Genomic DNA, 19,502 nt, shown 5'->3' with positions numbered 1-19,502 from the left:
ATGGCAGATTTCTCTGAGGTCTCAAAATGACAGGCTTTCACAATGTCACTGGCTGACAGCCAGACCCAGTGCAGTACTGCTGTGCTTTTGGGACTAAAGTCATTCCACCTTGTGCAACAGTTAAAGCCTGCTGTAAACAGCCGCATTCCCAGAAAGCCAGGAGAAAATGGTTTTTTTTTGGGGGGGGGCGGGGGCAACCCAAAAACTACACTAAAGTACAAGAGTAAATCTTAGGGTTTCATAGTCCATCAGGAAAAATGAGGGACATGAGGTATTAGAAAGCATACGAGTTTTGTAGTCAGACTGATCTGGCTCAAATCTTAGATCTGTGCCTTGGCCAAGTCACTTTATCTCGAAGAACTCCAGATGCTTTATTTGTAAAATATGAGACAGCCGTAGCTATCTCCCAGGAAGATTAAATATGATCACTTCCCTATTCATTTATTCAACATTTTTTATTGCCTACCTTGTACCAGATCATATTCTAGGGGCCAGGGGAGACCACACTGAAAAGGCAAAGCTCCTGTTCTCATGAGGTTCCTACTGTAGTGAGGAGAGACAGATAGTAACACAAACCAAAAGTGATGTAATTGAGAGTAGCTACCGTTTCTGTTTTCTCTTTGGTTCAACCTACCTGGCAAACTATATTAAACCTTGTTTTCCCTGGCCCCTTATCTAAGCCAGTGGGCCCTTGGAAAGGGACTCATGACTCCAATCTCAATGGCCTAATGTGACTTTTTTTTAAAATGTTTATTTATCTTGAGAGAGACAGAAAGAGAGTGCATGTGCTTGCATGCACAAGCTGGGGAGGGGCAGAGAGAGAGAGAGAGAGAGGGAGAGAGAGAATCTCAAGCAGGCTCTGTGCTGACAACAAGGAGCCCGACGTGGGGCTTGACCCCATGACTGTGAGATCATGACCTGAGTCAGAATCGAGTCAGATGCTTAACCACCCAGGTGCCTCATCATGTGACTTCTCTAGAAAATTTGCATATTAGCAGGAGGCCTTAGGTCAGACTTTTACTTCACTTTGCTGTGGACTTTTAGGCTCTGTGTGGCCAGCAGAGGTGATGTTTGGGGACAGGCAGACACTTGCCTACCTCTGCCTGAGAACATTCTGTTTCGGAATGTCTTGTAGAAGTTGCTGCTGGGATCCTGAGTCCTAGCTGGGGTTGTGATTTAATGCCTGAGAATTCATGGCTTGCAGGGGCCAGCTCTGATCCTGCATTTCAAAAACAAAACATGGGTTTGCCAAGAAAGAGTCTAACGTGATGAATGTTGCCATTTCAAACCTAAGCCTTCTAGCAACACCTATGTAGGTGGCAACCTCTGGTCTTCCAGGCCAATCCCATCCCAGAGCGGGGTTCACCAATAGGTAGATTAAGCAATATGCCTAAGGCACTGGCAAAATGAGGACTCACATACCCATAAAAAGTTAGTTTTCAAAACGTTATCTGGAATTTTGGAACCAGAAAATCTTGAAAGATATTCTAATATTAGATCTTATGTAAGTTCTCTGTTGTGTTGAATTTGAATAGGGTTGGGGGCTCCATAATCTTTTGGAATGCAGGGTCTCTAAAGATCTTAATCTGGCCCTGCCACCCACCACTTCAGAAACTTCCCTTTACCTCAGTTCTCAGAATGAACACACAAAGTCTTCCCCACATCTGAGGTCCAGGCCAGAGAGTGGAGGATATGTTCTATGTCTTACTTTATTGCAGCATTCTCCCTTCTGAAGTGGTGTGTCTGAACCACAAAATGTCACACTTCATCATGCACAGTGAGCAGGAGTGTGGTGGTGGTAATCGGGGTCCCTGACTTATTAGGGCAAAGCTATGGGGAGAGGGAGGTCCCCTGGACCACCGGGCAATTCATTTTACAGGAGGAAGTTTCTGCCACAGATGGAGAGATAGCTTGTAGCTTGCTTTCCTTTCCTTTCTCCGGTCTTGACCCTTGTCCCATCTTCTACTGCTATTGTAGGAAGCCAAAAAAAAAAAAAAAAAAAAAAAAAGGAGCCAAGACCTGAGAATGTGAATGTTGTGACTGTGGATCCACTTGGCTTCCCAAGCCCAAGGGGGGTTGCAGCAGGTTCCCCAGAGTGGAGACCTGAGGCAGCTGCCAGGGGCAAGGTGCCCTCCCACTGGCCTCTGGCCCTTACAGGGTTAGCCAATGGGAAGAGACAACTGTGGGGTGGGGACTGCCTGCCCCCATGAGTACCAGGCTGCAGAGGCTGGACCATCTCCTCACTTCCATCCTGACTGCAGTCTGTGGGTCTGATTCTACACCTGAGGGTAAGATCAAGTTGATCACAGTTCCAGGCTGGGGGTGGGGATGGCTGCCTTGCAATGGAGCCTCTGGCTGGGGTATGCCCAGGCTCTCTTGTACAGGCAAAACTCTGGTGAGGGCAGCACTGGTGGAGGCAGACAGACCTTGGGCTTCTTTCCTGATTCTCCCACAGCTCCAAGAGTAAAGGAGCTGTTCCTCTGGTGAAAATCTTGAATTTTGCCCAATTCACTCTGTGGCACGATGCCTACCCAGAGAAAAGGTTGGGATCCGTGAGGAAGGAGGGATGGTCCAGTGATAGAGTTCAATTAAATAAGAAGAGAAGGAAATAAATCACTCCTCAGCTTGACCAGGTAGGCAAGGAAAGGCAGCTTGGGGATAGCCTGAGCTCTGACCTCAGGTTGAGTCTGGAACCCAGCTCTGCTACTTGACTCTTCTCAGCAAATATTGATTGAGAAAGTTCTATAGACCAGACATTGGGTAGACTTGCAAAGATGAGTGAGACAAAATCATTGTCTGGATTTGAGGGAATCTGTAAATATGGGGATGTGGGGATATCTCACAGGACGATTGAGACATTCAAATGAAGTAATGCAAGCTTGGCATATACTGAAAACTTAGGAAAATCTTATTTTTAGAAGACATTTTCTGGCTGAAACCAATGGGTCTGCCTGGCCTTTGCCACGCCCAATCCTGCTCGCCCCAGCAAGTGCTGTGCCTGAGGCATCTGGCTGTTTTCGGTGTAGGAGGCAGACGTCAGAGCAGGAAGGATTTTAGAGATCAGGCCATCCCTCTTGTGTCAGTGGATGTGGATCCCTGGTCTGGAGAGGTTCTGGTTTTCAGAGCAGTCCTCACAGGGAATGCAGCCACCGCACTCCTGGTGACTCCCTCCATTAGGGGTAAGGCCAGCTCCTCCAGACAAGGTAGTGGAGCAGGGGAGCCCTTTATGCTGGTAGAACATGCCCAAAGGAGCATGAAGCTTTGCTCTTCAAGCAGAGAAATAGAAATGGAGCCCTGCAGCTCAATCGGCAGTCCTCATTGCCTTCCTCCCTTAACTCTTGAGGAGTTGTAGAGAGAGACACAGGACTTGCTTCTTGTCCTTTCTAAGGTGGCTGCAGGGACAGACTTTCCACCTACTCCTTGTCAAGCCAAGAGATTAGTGGCCCGACTTGGCTGAAGTCAGAAGGTAGAAGCTTTGGAGAGCAGAAATTTTCAGTCAGGATTTTTTTCATGCGGAGAGCGACTGATTCTAAAAATGCATTGGAGGGATGTTCGGCTTTACTAGTTCTTGAGAATATATGCGTGTGTGTGTGTGTGTGTGTGTGTGTGTGTGTGTGTGTTGGGCATAGGAATGCTGACAGCTCTCCTAGGGTTGAGTGAAAGCTTTCAGGTAAGGGGTGCCTTGGTGGCTCAGTCAGCTAAGCATCTGACTTTGGCTCAGGTCATGGTCTCATCGTTTGTGAATTCAGGCTCCTCATTGAGCTGTCTCCTGTCAGCACAGAACTCGCTTCAGATTCTCTGTCCCCCTCTCTGACCCTCCCCTTCTCTCTATCTCTTAGAAATAAATAAAAAAAAATTTTTAAAGGATAAGATTCTCTCTCTCTCCTGCTCATACTCTCTCTCAAATAAAAGAAAAAAAAAAAAAAGAAAAAAGAAAGAAAGCTTTCAGGTAATCCTCCTGGGAGCTAGACCAAACTGAGTTGATTCCTGATTCTGTCATTCATCATTAGGTTGTACCATGTGAAATGGTACTCCCAATATTCTACCACTTTAACCTTTAAAAATGGCGAATGCATATAACCCACAAGAGTTGTATGATTTTTTTTCCTCCCCAGCCGCCCCGCCCTGGATACTAAGAATTGCGTGATCTTAAGCCAACATCTTGGTCTCTTCAAGTCTCAGATTCTTCTCTATAGTAGAATCAAGAGCAGGGTCGTGGGGAAGGTTACAAGAAATCAAGTTTGAAAGTGCCTTATGTAATTTCTACTCCAAAGTATCCTTGACCAATTTCAAAGTGTTCTCACGTCCCTCCTCTTACCTGATCGGGTTCAGTAGATTCTGAAGCTGAGTCTGAGAGGCTTTTTAGAGGCAGTGTAATGTGATGGGAAGCTTACCGGTTTGGAAGTCAGAACAGGAATCTCTCAGGGGTCATGTCCTTAATGTCTCAATTTCCCCATCTCTAAAGTTGGGATTTTTTTCCTTACTTCATGGAGTTCTTGTAAAAATTAAAATAAGTAATAAATAAAATAATGCGTGAAAGCTGCTAGTGTGGGAGCTGGCCTCTATGAGGATCTAATAAGTGCCTTCTCCTTAACCTCCTGTTTGTAGAAGCAGGGCAGGGGTGAGATGATTTCTGGGGTTCGTTTGGCTCTCAGGGACTGAGTGATCTGTGCTTTAATGCCCTTTCCTGCTGCAAGGGTTGGCACAGATTTGCTGACCTTTCCCACCCCCCCCCCCCCCGCCATACTGCTCTGTTTCCTGCCAGCCCTAAAGGAGACTCTGTCCTGTATTTCGTAGGATTCTGCTGTCGTTACTGAAATTCCAGCAGGTCAAAGTGGAATTTCTTATATATTAAACATTTTTTTTAAACATGTATTCACCTTTAAGAGTGAGAGAGACAGAGTGTGAGCGGGGGAGAGGCAGAGAGAGAGAGGGAGACACAGAATCCGAAGCAGGCTCCAGGCTCTGAGCTGTCAGCACAGAGCTCGATGCAAGGCTCGAACTCACAGATCGTGAGGTCATGACCTGAGTTGAAATCAGACGCTTAACTGACTGAGTCACCCAGGTGTCCTGGAATTTCTTATAAATTTTAGCATTGAAAATGAGAGATCATAATATGGCCCTTTAGGATCCAGAGAACATCATGGCCATCCCTCATATAATTCTTTTTTTAATTTAATTTTATTATTATTATTATTATTTTTTGATATTAAATTTATTGTCAAATTGGTTTCCATACAACACCCAGTGCTCATCCCAACAGGTCCCCTCCTCAATGTCCATCGCCCACCTTCCCCTCCCTCCCACCCCCCATCAACCCTCAGTTTATTCTCAGTTTTTTTTTATTATTATTTTTTTAACGTTTATTTATTTTTGAGACAGAGAGAGACAGAGCATGAACGGGGGAGGGGCAGAGAGAGAGAGGGAGACACAGAATCGGAAGCAGGCTCCAGGCTCTGAGCCATCAGCCCAGAGCCGGATGCGGGGCTAGAACCCACAGACCGCAAGATCGTGACCTGAGCTGAAGTCGGACGCTTAACCGACTGAGCCACCCAGGCGCCCCTATTCTCAGTTTTTAAGAGTCTCTTATGGTTTCATATAATTCTAAGAATGAATGGATCCATGCCTATACACGGCGTACCATGAGAGCCAGTGCAGTAGAAAGAACTCGGCCTTTGGATTTTAAAGTGCACCTCCACACTCTTCCTTGTTATGCATGGACAGAAGTTATTAATCCTCTCTGGTCCTGGGATTTGTCGTGTGGGAACTGAGTCCTACTTCCTGGAGTAGTAGGGCTGAAATAAGATTAAAGGACAGGTAGATGTACAGTGGTCCATAGCAGGTGGTCCATAAATACTTGTTAGTTTCCCTTCTCTTGACTTATATGTGTGGAAGTTTATAAAATGCTTCAGACTTTTAATCAACTGGCTCTCACAATAAGATTGTGAAATAGGTTGCGTAAGGATTAATATCATTAATAATCATTAATAATATCATTAATAATTTGGAGGCAAAGAACATGAGATTTGGGGGTGGGGTGGAGATAAGTAAGTCACCCAGCGAGTTAACGGTGGAGCCTAGACGAGAAGCCAGGGCACTTGCATCATAACCTGGAGGGCTTTTCATTCTATTTTTTCTTATGTCCCCCATCCCATGGAGTGGAATATGAAAAGGCAGATGTGTAATCCTGATGCATTTTTTTTTCCTCCTGTGAACTATGCCTAAGACTCTATTTTTGGGCTTTGGAAGACCAGAATTTGATTTCCAGCTCCTCCTCGTTTAAGAGCTCTAGGCTCTTGGATGAGTCACTTAACTTTCCTGAATCCGCTTCCCTCATCTCTAAAATGGGTACAGTCATAGCTAACATTAAACACTGACATGTGCCATGCCCTGTTCTAAGTACGTTATATGGATTACGCCTCTTAATCCTCCAACAAATACATGACTGAAACACATTATAGGTAAGAACAAATTATTCCCACCCGAGCACCAAGATCATAGAGCATGTGATGTCCTTCTCTTTCACACCATCTCTCAAAATGGTTGTGAAGATTACATGAGACATTTTAGGCAAGAACTTTACAAATGGAGTTCTACAGAAACAGAATTATAAGTGTAGCTTGGGAGTTAGCTTCATGATCCATATAAGACTTGTCTCTGCAGGCACCATGGAGTCTTAGATTACAGTTTCGTTTAATAGTGTTCTCCGCTGTAGAAATAGAAATCTCTCAAAATCAAAGTGTAACAATTGCCATATCTAAGCAAAGAACACAGATAATTTTGGAATACATTTTTTTTAAGAGACACGTCTGCACTGGCCTTCAATTGTTATCAATTGCCGCTTTTTCCACTCAGAACTAGGTTAGAAGACAACTTTCTTCTGCAACCAGTATCTGTTCTTAGAATGAGAAAATTCCTAGAATCGTGTACCCATCTTCACCCCAACCCCCCTTTTTAAATTTTTTTTAATGTTTATTTATTATTGAGAGACAGAGCATGAGCATGGGAGGGGCAGAGAGAGGAGGAGACGCAGAATCCAAAGCAGGCTCCAGGCTCTGAGCTGTCAGCACAGAGCCCGATGCGGGGCTCGAACTCACAAACCGCGAGATCATGACCTGAGTTGAAGTAGGAGGCCCAACCAACTGAGCCACCCAGGTGCCCCACTCCACCCCTTTTTTCAGTACCTCCTCCACCCCATGCCACTGTCATGGAACCCAGACTGGTTGTCCCTGTTAGTGGAAAAATCTGTCCATAACGCCAAAGTGTTGAGGGCTGAAAGCCTTCTCTAAGGCTGGGAGAATAGAATCTTGATTTTTCAAAGAGGAAGAGGAACCAGAGAACCCAGAGACCTTCTTACATCACACTCCCCCCAACAGTTTGGAGACAGCCCCCAATCTCCTTTTATCTTTGGGTCTTTCCATAGCTGCCCCCACCAGTTCTTGCATTCTGGCTTCTCTCTTCCCATCTCCCTGTGGAAAAGGACACAGCCTCATAGATTCTGCCCTCCTCATTTCTGGAGAAAGCAAGCACAGAACCTCTCAGAGGTCTTCTTGGGACTTGTAATGCTAAGCCCAGAAGGAGAAAGAATGAAGGTGACAAATAGTGAGAAATTTCAAATGCATATGAAGTCTTCAAAGCCTCACAACAAGCATTCTTCCTAAACACAAAAGGGGCTTGGCCGGCCTCTCCTCCTTGGCTTCTAATCTCATTCACCTCTTTCTTCTTATTGTGGGGCAAGCCAAGCCCATGCTGTGTCTCATTTTATTTCCAGGAGCTATGGACTACGCCCTCCTGAGCCCTTGAAATCAGTAGAGGGCGACAACGGTACATGCAGATGAAAAGAGTGAGCCTTGGCTAGAGATTCACCACCACTGCGGAGGGGACAGAGTCTGTCCAGTCCTTTCTGTCTTAGCTGCCGTGTTTCTTCAGTTTCTACCCCTCCTTCTATCAGTCTACCTCATTCTCAATTCTCACGTTATTTATAAGATCATATTTGTTCTTTGCTAAATGATCTATCAGCTCAATAGAGAGGGAAAAGATGAACTGAAAGTGTCTTTAAACAGCCAGTCTTCAAATAGGGAGAAATCATTTGAGTATTTTAGATCACAGCTTACACCGAAACAAAATATCGAAGATGAATTAAAGAGTGAAATTTAAAATATATCAAACATCAGAGGATAAAAAAATAGAATATTTACCAAAACATAGAATGGCTGAGAACTGTTTAAAACTTAGAGGCAAAGAAAAATATCAGCAGAGTTGACTCTAAAAACTAAGACTTCTGCCACTTAAAAATCAGGATAAACAGAAGAATAATCTACAGAATAATCACTTAAGAAAATAGTCATGGCATATATGATAAAGTGTTGGCATAAAGAGCTCACACAAATTGATTCAAAAGCACATGGGGCACCTGGGTGACTCAGTCGGTTGTGTGTCCGACTTTGACTCAGGTCATGATCTCGCGGTTTGTGAGTTCGAGCCCCGTGTCGGGCTCTGTGCTGACAGCTCGGAGCCCGGAGCCTGCTTCGGATTCTGTGTCTCCCTCTCTGTCTGCCCCTCCCCTGCTCACTCTCTGTCTCTCTCTCAAAAATACATAAACATTAAAAAAATTTTTTTAAAAAGCACATTGTGTCCCTACTAAATTAAGTGACAAAAACCACTAACAGATTGTATAATGAATGAGGAAATTAAATTGGGATAGGAAATTAAGTTAGAAAACAGGACTTTGGTAAAATGTACAACTCACTAATGATCGAAGTAGCCAGGTACCATTTCTTTTGTTCCCTAAACTAACAACAACAAAAATAGGTTTTTAAAAATTTTGCTGGTGAGAGTAGTTAATAGGCTCTCTTATACACACACTAACACACGACCTAGTAACAGTGTAACAAACTGCAATTTGGAAATATGCATCAAGAGCCTTAAAAATGTTCATACCTTTTGGTCCGCTAATATTACTTCTGAGAATATGTCATGACAGAATATGAGATGCGGATAAGCTCCATGACCAAGGACATTAGTTATGGATTTTAAAATAATACTTTAAAATGGAAGTAAGCTAAAAGTTGAACACAATAGAAATGGTTCCGTATAGTTGGCTATATCCACTTGAGGAAGGAGCACATACACCGTTAAAATGATGATTATGTGAACTAGAAAATGACAAGGCAAAAATTGGGAATGAATTTCTGCGCAAAGTACCTTTTTCATTATGTTTAAAAATTAACAGAGAAAGTCTTGGGACTGGGGATCCTTTTGTTTTCTGTGGTTTCCAAGATGTTTATGTTATTAGTTTTAGTGAATACATGTGTGTGTCTATATCTACATCCATCTCTCTCTCTCTCTCTATGCAAAATGAATATATATGAATGAATGATGGGTTGGTTGTACCTCATTAAGAGGGCACTATAGACCCCAGGTGATGGGACATAGAAATGGGATTCTAGGCGCCATGCACATCTTTGGGGGTAAAATTGCCAATCAGGGTCTTTCTTGCATCCCTCATGGAGGAACTGTTTCCTGAAACCAAACCCAATTCTGGAGACTTTGCATAACCCTTGAGAGATAAGCATATTGATGAAAAATAGTGAGTGCTCAGAGTAGAAAAATACACACAGGCTGTGTTTAACTTAGAAGCATGTTCTTGGGATTAGGCACCTTTCACACTCCACAGAGGGTTTTAGTAATGACTGTGATCCAGGATCCTTTTTCCTTTCTGTGGTGCTTTCTCTCGACTCCTTGGTGAGAGAAGGTTGAGAAGACCAAGAAGCTGGCTATCAGAGGCAGGGGACTAAGATCACCCTGATATCAGAGGCAGAAACTGGGAGGGGACGAGTATCATCTTCTAGGAGGGGGATATGAAGGAACGGTTCTGGGAAGGTGTCCCCGGCCACCTGTACCACTTGAACTTTTTGCTAGGGCTCCCAGAAGACACATTTAAAATCCACTCCCCTCTCCATCCTTCTTTCCCTCTTCCTACCTCCTTCCCTCCCCTCTCTGGCTCTCTTGCCCTTTCTTTTCTTCCTCAGAAAGTATTTCTTTAGTCCCTACTCTGTGCTTTAGTATGTCAGTCTTCATCCCTGGTGCCTGTGGTTTAATGGGAGAAATGAATGAGCAAATCAGCAATTACAGTGTAGTGCAGGAAATGCGATGTTAGAGGTAAGTGAGGGCGCTGGGGGTGTGCAAAGGAGGAACAAACAACCCAGATTGGGGAGGGAGGATTTCCTGAAAAACAAGACATCCCTACTGTGTCCTGAAAGCTGCATAGGGATCAGGGAGGTAAGGAAGTGCTGCTAAGTGTGACCCAGGCAGAGTCAGTGCATATCCTCATGGGACAGTGTGTCTCTGGTTGTCTGACTCAGGGAAAGGCTGTGTGTGTGTGCCTTGTGCGAGTGTGTGTATACGTGTGTGCACTCATGTGTATGTATGCGTGTGTGTGTGTGCAATAACCCAAATGGTCTATCATGTGATCTAGGAAATGGGGAGAGGAAGAAAGAATGAAAGAGAAAGAAGGAAGAACAGACATAAAAATGAAGGAGAGGGAAGTAGAGAAGATAAAAGGAGGCAGAGAGAAAGAGAGAGATTGGTTAGAGTTGAAGGAGAGGATCTGAGCCATCATCCTTGGAAAACTCAAGGGATAGATTCTTGACAAATGGACTCTTGGAATTCGATCTAAGGAGGCTGGTCCTGTGCTCAGACATGAGGTAATTGGAAAAGTGTTGTCCTGCCCTCACTGAACTCACGATCTGTTGAGGAAAGGAGATCATACACAAAGAATAATGCTAAGTATTACAAATTTCAGGGCAAAAAGAGATCAAGGTGGGTGGAAATTGCTAGAACAGTCTTCCGTAAGAGGTGAGTGTTCAGAGAGCAGGTCTCAGAAGTGGGTGCTGCTGAGATGGCCCTGGTCCTGCATAGGTCCTGACAGGGTGTGCTGTGTGGGGTCTGCTCGCAGGGCTGACGGTGCGGATCTGGGTTCCAGGGCTCAGGATGCTGTTGCTACGAGCTGTTCTATTGCTACTGGTCCTGCCCATTCGCGGCCAGGACTCCGAGACAGAAGGGCCTGGAGTCGTGGTTCCCCTGCCAAAAGGGGCCTGCACAGGTTGGATGGCAGGCATTCCAGGGCATCCCGGCCACAATGGGACCCCAGGCCGGGATGGTAGAGATGGCACCCCGGGTGAAAAGGGTGAGAAAGGAGATCCAGGTAAGAACAAGGTTTTCGGCTTCCATTGTCATAGACTTCTGTGGGGTGGAAGAGGCATTAGCTATTGACTACGGCCTAGACACAGGGAGGAAGTGAATTTGTTTTCTGTGACCCACAAGCAACCCAAAATGGATTTGGGTTCGCCTCTGAGAATAGGTAGTACCTGTAAAACTAGTACGCTCAACTCTGCTCTAGCCACATCATGTTCTCTGTACCTTTTCCCATCCCCACCTCATCCATCACTATGCCCAATCTGTTCACATTCATGTTACCCTTCATTTCCGCTAACTTCCCATTCTACCCAGGGGCATTCACACATAATGCACACTCTTACAGCTCGCGGTCCTGCTCCTGGGGAACTCTTGGTCTGATTAAGGACATAAGTCTAATGCACAAAGCTGTTAAGGATTACTACGAGAAAGCCTATTCCAAATATGCCAAGTTGAATGTGGACTCATGCCTGAAGTACGGAACCGAGACAAAATGCTCTCAATGCAGATCCGGATTATTAACAATGAAGGCTTTAAGAAGGAGGTGGGACTGGAGCCAGGCCTTAAAGGATGGGTAGACAGAATAGAGAGAGGGCATTCCAGACAGAGGGGATAGAAGTATGGTTGGTTGAGCCAACATGTGAAGGGCTGGCAGGGTGGAGGGTCTATGATAGAGACTTACAGGGAATGAGGTTGGAGATGAATTAACGGGAGATGTAGAAGGAGAAGGTATAACTCACCTCTTTGGGAGCCCCCATCGTTTCCCTGCCCTGCAAGTCGGGCAAGTTGTGGGTAAGGGAGATAAGCACGGTGTTTTAGGTTTAGAACTAACCTAGGCAGGAGTTCTGTTTCTGTGGTCACTGAAGTCTTCTCGTTCTCTAGGTCTTGTTGGTCCTAAGGGTGACACTGGTGAAACTGGAGTAACTGGGATTGAAGGTCCCAGAGGTTTTCCAGGAATCCCAGGCAGGAAAGGAGAACCTGGAGAAAGTGCCTACGTATACCGCTCAGCGTTCAGTGTGGGATTGGAGAGTCGGGTCACAGTCCCCAATGTTCCCATTCGCTTTACCAAAATCTTCTACAATCAGCAAAACCACTATGATGTTACCACTGGAAAATTCCACTGCAACATTCCCGGGCTATACTACTTCTCCTACCACATCACAGTCTACTTGAAGGACGTCAAGGTCAGTCTCTACAAGAGAGACAAGGCGATGCTCTTCACCTACGACCAGTACCAGGAGAAGAATGTGGACCAGGCCTCTGGCTCTGTGCTCCTCCATCTGGAGACGGGCGATGAAGTCTGGCTCCAGGTGTATGGGGATGGGGACTATAATGGGCTCTATGCAGATAACGTCAATGACTCCACCTTTACAGGCTTCCTTCTCTACTATGACACCGTTTGATCACAACTAACTTAGAACCTCCACTGGGCCAGACAACCAAAAGTGAAAGAACAGTCTGCAGTTTCTCAGTGTAGTTAGGAGATTAATTTTACAACCTAGTTGGAGGGCTCTGAACATTATTCATTCATTTACTCATTCATTCATCAAGTCCTTTAAAAAAATTATATACTATGTTCCTGAAGAAGACATGGTCCCTGGCCTCAAGGATCTGCTATGCAGTAGCAATGAAAGGTTAATAACATTTCCTGGGGTGCTTTGCACACATGGCAAGATACCTGACTACCATAAAGTATTTCACAGTGTTATTCTGTGTCTATTGTGTTTCCTCATATTCATGCCAATCCTGCGAGGTACACAGGAAACGTATTATTCTCCTCTTTTTGCACTTGGGTTCTGAGCCTGAAAGTGACTGCCTAAGGTGACACAGGTATTAAGTGGCAGAGTTAGAAATCATACCCAGGTCTAGAGACCTTCTCCTCTAGACCCTGCCCTTGTTTAGGAGTACACGGCCTCTTGGGAGTGTTGGTAGGGAGTCAATCACCCAGCTCATCTGAGGGCCTCCGAGTTGGCCTTCATGGTGAGTTATGCCTTTCCCCGGTAGAGCTGTGTCAGAGAAGGTGATTCTATGGCTATGTCCCATCCCAACTGGACTACTAATGGCCCCTGAATGACTGTACTTCGGCTTCTCTGTGTCTTTCCTCATGCTCTTCTCTCTAGCTCAGAAAGCGACTTCGATCTCCACAGGCTGAAATCCTCCCTGCTCCTCAGAGCCACCTAGTCAGGAAACTTCTCTGATGGGCTCGCTCTTTCCTGCAAACCTTCCGCACACATTGTGCCCCTATGCCCCGCTATATGTTATGCTAGATGAGAGTCCTGAATGTGAAAGACATCCTTCCTCCAGGCCAGGGACGACTGATGGGAAAGAACTGAGCTTCCCTCACCACCAAGTCCCTTTGTAGGTCCTTGATAAATGCCTCATGAAGACCAACCTTTGGAATCTCATCCCTATGCAGAATTTTCTCCAGTTCAGTCTCTCCATATAACTAAACCTGATCTATGAAAACATTTTCATTTTAGGAACTCCCTGAATTTAAGCACCTAATCCTTGTTCCACTGGATAGTTTGACTCTTTTCTACTGAGGTTTGGGATGACTGTGCTTTCCAGAATACTTAAAGAATTTTCCCTCAAGGAAGTAGCTTCCGTCCACAATGCAAAACACACAAAGGAATTTGGAAACCATTCTTTCCTTCAGCACCAACAGGGTCTGGCAAGGCCTGGACCTTCTGAATCTATTCTTGTTCTTTAAGTGTTAAACAAAGAAGAAAAGAAGAAAAAAAAAAAGAACAAAAAAGAACTATCTGAGGTGATGGGCATGGTAATTAACTTGATTGTGGTGATCATTTCACAATTTCTATCTATAGCAAATCATCACATTATACATCTAAATATACACAATTGTAATTGTCAAAAATATTCCAAAAAAAGAAAACAGGTGATTGATAGTGGTAAATATCTTCCCAGGAGACAATAGCTTGAATAAAGCTTTTCAGCGTTTTTAGCGAAAGTAGAGTCAATAGCAGCGTTCTTTATAAACAGAAAGGGGAAACGGTTTGTGTTGCTTACAGTGTTAAATTCTGACTGATTCCCTTTTGCATGTGTATTGCTAATCATTAAGCCACTATTATTTCTACATACAAAGCCCTGTCTTTTAAAATGTTTGCATACTGTCATTTTCTACAAGTAAAGGTACTCTTCAGCATTAGAAGTAGAAGCACTTGAGTCCCACGAAAGACATGGGGTTTAGAGAGGAAGGAGTAAACTGTGTGTGAGGACGCCATGTTATGAATGACAGAAAACCCAACTGTAACTTGAGAGGAAAAAAAAAAAAAAGATTCCCTTGCACGATGGAAAATACCAGAGCAGCTGCTCTGTCATGAGGCAAGGCTTAAACCAGAGGCTCAAGTGAAATCAAAGACCTTTTTCTATCTGTTCTTCTACTCTGCCTTCAGCAGTGTAGGCTTGACACCCAGGCTCTACACAGTATACTTCTAGACTTTTCCTCAGGATATCAAAAGACTGACTGGTAGGGTTGCCTGGGTGGCTCAGTAGGATGAGCGTCTGACTCTTGATTTTGGCTCAGGTCATGATCCCAGGGTCATGGGGTTGAGCCCCGCTTTGGTCTCTGTGCTGAGTGTAGAGCCTGCTTGGGATTCTCTCTCTCCCTCTCCCTCTGCCCTTCCCCTGCTTGCACATGCTCTGTCTCTCACTCTCAAAAGAGAGAGAGAGAGAGAGAGAGAGAGAGAGAGACTTAAAAAAAACCCAAAAGACTGACTGGTAGCGTGCCAGCGCTGGCACCGTCCCATCCCACCATCTGGCTAAAGGGATATCCTCTTTTCTGGTGGTTCCCAAGGAGGAGAGTGGAAGTTCTCTTTTCCAGAAGCCCCAGCAACTATGTCTTTGCACGCCATTGGCTCTGGCTACATTGTATGCCCATCTCTGACCAATTATTTCGCTCAGGAGGATGCACTATATTTATTGACGTAAGTTGATTATGGCTCAAGCTGAAGAAAGGGTATTTTCTCTAAAGCAAAATAGGAGACGGTTACCAGAAGTGGGAGAGTGGATGATGAATTGCAAAAACACCTGCCCACAATAAACTCTCAGTGGCACGTTTGAATTTTCTTAGGTTTCTCAGGGAGATATTGCTGGAAAATTACTATCAGTTTTCCCTAAAATTTCAACAAGTAGCTGACGTCCGGCCATGCTCACAGTCCCACATCTGGGTAAGGTGGCTTCTTCACAGCACTGGACATAGTGCCACACTCACCGTAAGCTCCCTGGAGCAGGGTTAGTTCTTTGTGGAAACAGAGAGAGCCAATCTGCCCAATACCTCCTGAGAGAAGTTGTGGCCAATATTTTAGGATTAGTGGTCCTATGTTATCTTCATGGCCCCATCATATCTTCAAATAATACGTATGGGTTTGTTTATTTCTCTTCAGTTCTGCCAGCTTTTGCTTTATGTATTTTGGAGTTCTCCTATTAAGTACATACTCTTTTAATATTATGTCTTCTCGGCGAGTTTACTTTTTATCATTATATAATGTCTTTATTTATCTCCGGTGATTTTCCCTATTCTGAGGTCTATTGTGTCTGGAATTTATATAGGCACTCTAGCTTTCTTTTGATTGTTGTTTGCGTGGTATATCTTCTTCCATCATGTTGCTTTAAATCTATGCGGTTGACTCTTGAACAGTGTGGGGTTTAAGGGTACCAACCCTCCACACAGTAAAAAAATCTGTGTGTAAACTTGACCCTCCAAAAACTTGTCTACTATTGACCAGAAGCCTTAATGACAACGTAAATAGTCGACTAACATGTGTTCTGTTTATTATAGGTATGATATGCTGTATTCTTACAATAAAGTGAGCTAGAAAAAAGAACATGTTATTAAGAAAATTATAAGGAAGAGAAAATACATTTATATTATTGTATGTGTATTTATTGAAAAGGAATCTGTGTGTTAGTGGACCCATGCAACTAAAATCCATGTTGTTCTGGGGTGCCTGGGTGGCTCAGTCGGTTAAGCGTCCAACTCTTGTTTTTGGCGCACGTCATGATCTCAAGGTTCACAGGTTCAAGTCCTGCGTGGGGCTCTGCCCTGGCAGTGCAGAGCCTGCTTGGGATTCTCTCTCTCTCCTTCTCTCTCTGCCCTTCCCTCCCCCACACCCCCCGACACACTCTCTCTCAAAATAAATAAATAAACTTTAAAATAGTAAAAATAAAACCCATGTTGTTCAAGGGTCAATTGTATTATTATACTTAAGATGTATTTTCTTATAGACTGCTTGTGATTGGGTCTTGTTTTTTTATCCCATCTGAAAACCTTCTCTTTTATTTGGTGTTTTAGACAATTCATATTGAATACAAGAGTTGTTATGGTTGGATTTAAGGCTACCATTTTGTTTTCATTTTGCCTCCCATTTTATTCTCTTTCCTGACTTCTTTTGGATTGGTTGAATATTTCATAGTATTTCATCTTAATTTATTTATTGGGTTTTTGTCTATGTGTTGGTGGTATTTTTTAGTAGTTGCTCCAGGAATACAATGTATATGCCTAACTTTTCACAGTATAGTTAGAATTAATATTTTAGCACTTCAAATAAAATATAGATGCTTATAATCACATAGCGTTCTTTGTCCGGATCTCTTTACATTGTGGTCTCTATGTATATTACATCTATATACATTGAAACATTACAATGTTAAAACTTTTGCTATTAAAAGTCCTCCTCCACTAAGGGAGGCTGGAGCCAAGTAAGGTCTTGACTTACCCCAGCCTCTGAATTTTACTGTGCCTGGACTGGTTGATGAGAATATATTACACCCTGTGCAGAGACTAAAAAAGTCAGCGTGACCCCACCCACAGGGACCAAACTGGAAATAGTAACCTCCAAATTCAGAAATTTTGTTCATCTAGTGTTTTACTCAGGAATTTCTAGAAATATCCAGGTTTTGAAGAATGTTTTGAAAGAATTAGATTTTTTTCCCCTTTAACCTTTTAGTTCTCACTCGGGTATTTTATAGTAAGTAAACATGAGTTTGAACAAAATTCACATGTCTGGGGCACCTGGGTGGTTCCGTCAGTTAAGAGTCTGTCTGACTCTGGATTTCAGCTCAGGTCAGGATCTCATGGCTCATGAGTTCAAGCCCCATGTCAGGCTCTGTGCTGACAGCACAGAGACTGCTTAGGATTCTCCCTCTCCCTCTCTCTCTGCCCCTCCCCTGCTCTCTCTCTCTCTCTCTCTCTCTGTCTCTCTCTAATAAAGAAAAAAAAAAGAGAAAAAAATTCACATGCCTTTGAACAAAAACCACATTTTCCCAAAAGGAAGCGAAGTGAGATCTCTTCACTTTATCAGTTATGTGTGTTTCACAAGGTCAGTGTAAGTGGAGTCCCTGGGCCAAGATGAAGCCTTAGTGGGCAGTTCAGTCTGTGGTTAGAGTCAGGGCTGTGAACAGGCTCAGGGTCAGTGTGCGGTAAGGGCTACGTGTGGTGGACATCTACTGGATGTCCTGCCATTTCTCCCTGGTGCCCCTCCCCCCCCCCCCCCCCCCCGGTCCTTCAGTTCAAGCAGCGAAGGTGGTCCATTCTGTGTTCCATTCTGATCCCTTTCTCCTAGAGGCTGTTGAATGAACCAGGGCAGGTGCTTGATCTAAGCCAGGCCAACCCAATTTCCCTCAGGAATATGAATGAGGATACATGCCAAACATGAAGATTCAAGGCTCATGGGTGGCTACCTTCTGCCAGACGGTCTAGAGAGAGAAGAGGCTCATCTTGGTGAAAGAACCAGTCTTAGGAACAGAACTGAAGGGACGCCTGGGTGACACAGTCAGTTAAGTGTCTGACCCCTGCTTTCAGATCAGGTCATGACCTCACGGTTTGTGAGTTTGAGCTCCGCATCAGGCTGTGCGTGGATGACGCGGATCCTGCTTGAGATTCTCTCTCTCCTTCTCTTTACTCCTCCCCCCCTTATACTCACTTTCTCTCAAAGTAAATAAATCAACTTAAAAAAGAAAGAAAGAAAGAAAGAAATAGAACTGAAAGTTGGAGGGAGAGTGAGAGCATTCCAGTTCCCAGAAGCTTTCCCCTTTTTGTTTCCATTCCTTCTTGACACAGCTGTATCGCTGCCCGTGGGTCCCCCGAGAACCAGTTCCTAGATTTTTGTACAATTTCTCCTTTTAACTTAAGCCAGGTTGAGTTGATTTCTGTTACAGTAAAACCTTGCATTGCGAGTAACTTGTTCTGTGAGTGTTCTGCAAGACGAGCAAACGTTGCTAATAAATTTTAACTTGATAAATGAGCGATGTCTTGCAATAAGAATAGTACGTGACGCTGAATGTCGCATGATCACAACATGATCACAATGGTTCCTCTCTCTCTGTCTCTGTCTCTGTCTCTCTCTGTGGGATTGTGGGTGATTGTCTCCCATCCTCAGATGCTTAGTCTCAAGCCATGGTGTTTGGCAGAAATCAGTGATTTTTCAGAAGGTTGGAAGGTGCCCACAACTGGCCCTAGTGTATTTTTTGTCACTTCAAAGCACCTGCGGACAGACCTTTGCTTTTCCATACGCGAGTAAGCTTAGGAATGCTTTGCTTCATGCTAGGTCATTAGGTAGGTTTCTTGTTAAAGTTGAACAAAAGAAAAAGATTCCATTGAGCCAATAGATAGCAGTGATTCCGTTAGCGACAGTGAAAGTCGTCCTACCCAATAACCCTCCTTTCTCTCGTCTTCCTCACACAGGCCATGAAGATTTTCAAAGATAAGGGCAGGTTAATTTGTTTGTTTTTCTTTATGTTTTGTATTTTCTTTGTGATTTTGTTTTACAGTATTGTAATCATTTTTATATGAATTTTTTGGGGTTGTGGAACAAATCATCTGAATTTCCATTATTTCTTGTGGGGAAATTCGCTTTGATATGCAGTGCTTAGGATTGCAAGCATGTTTCCGGAAATAATTATGCTTGCAAACTAAGGTTCTACTGTATTTGCATCCAAAGAATACAAGGGGTCAGAAATTAGTTTGTGACTCAGGAACCAGGCTGAGATCTAGTTAGGAAGAATACTTAGTAAAAAGGTAACATGGCTGGGGCGCCTGGGTGGCTCAGTTGGTTAAGCATCCGACTTCAGCTCAGGTCATGATCTCGTGGTCCGCGAGTTTGAGCCCCGCGTCGGGCTCTGGGCTGATGGCTGAGAGCCTGGAGCTTGCTTCCGATTCTGTGTCTCCCTCTCTCTCTGCCCCTCCCCCGTTCATGCTGTGTCTCTCTCTCTGTCTCAAAAATAAATAAACGTTAAAAAAATTAAAAAAAAAAAAGGTAACATGGGGCGCCTGGGTGGCTCAGTCGGTT

General features: G+C 44.1%; 1 protein-coding gene across 3 annotated transcripts; it reads left to right on the top strand.

Moving 5' to 3' along the window:
- Nucleotides 1–2,135: 2,135 nt before the first annotated feature.
- On the top strand, nucleotides 2,136–12,904 carry ADIPOQ (adiponectin, C1Q and collagen domain containing). Of its 3 annotated transcripts, none has more exons than XM_006936184.3 (3): nucleotides 2,136–2,288; nucleotides 10,985–11,206; nucleotides 12,079–12,904. In XM_006936184.3, exons 1-3 carry the CDS (start codon nucleotides 2,207–2,209, stop codon nucleotides 12,597–12,599), a joined length of 825 nt encoding a protein of 274 aa, XP_006936246.1. In that variant the 5' UTR covers nucleotides 2,136–2,206; the 3' UTR covers nucleotides 12,600–12,904.
- The last annotated feature ends 6,598 nt before the right edge of the window (nucleotides 12,905–19,502 follow it).

The sequence above is a fragment of the Felis catus genome, chromosome C2, assembly GCF_018350175.1.
Source record: "Felis catus isolate Fca126 chromosome C2, F.catus_Fca126_mat1.0, whole genome shotgun sequence".
Taxonomy (NCBI): domain Eukaryota; kingdom Metazoa; phylum Chordata; class Mammalia; order Carnivora; family Felidae; genus Felis; species Felis catus.
Note: the sequence above shows the minus strand (reverse complement) of the source record. Positions and strands in the feature narration are given on the sequence as shown.

Excerpts from the sequence above, each read along its gene's own strand:
- ADIPOQ (XM_006936183.4), top strand. The coding sequence starts at position 2,207 with ATGAGTACCAGGCTGCAGAGGCTGGACCATCTCCTCACTTCCATCCTG. Across the intron at positions 2,289-10,957 it reads GTCTGATTCTACACCTGAGG|GGCTGACGGTGCGGATCTGG; the intron begins GTAAGATCAAGT and ends GTCTGCTCGCAG. Across the intron at positions 11,207-12,078 it reads GGGTGAGAAAGGAGATCCAG|GTCTTGTTGGTCCTAAGGGT; the intron begins GTAAGAACAAGG and ends CTCGTTCTCTAG.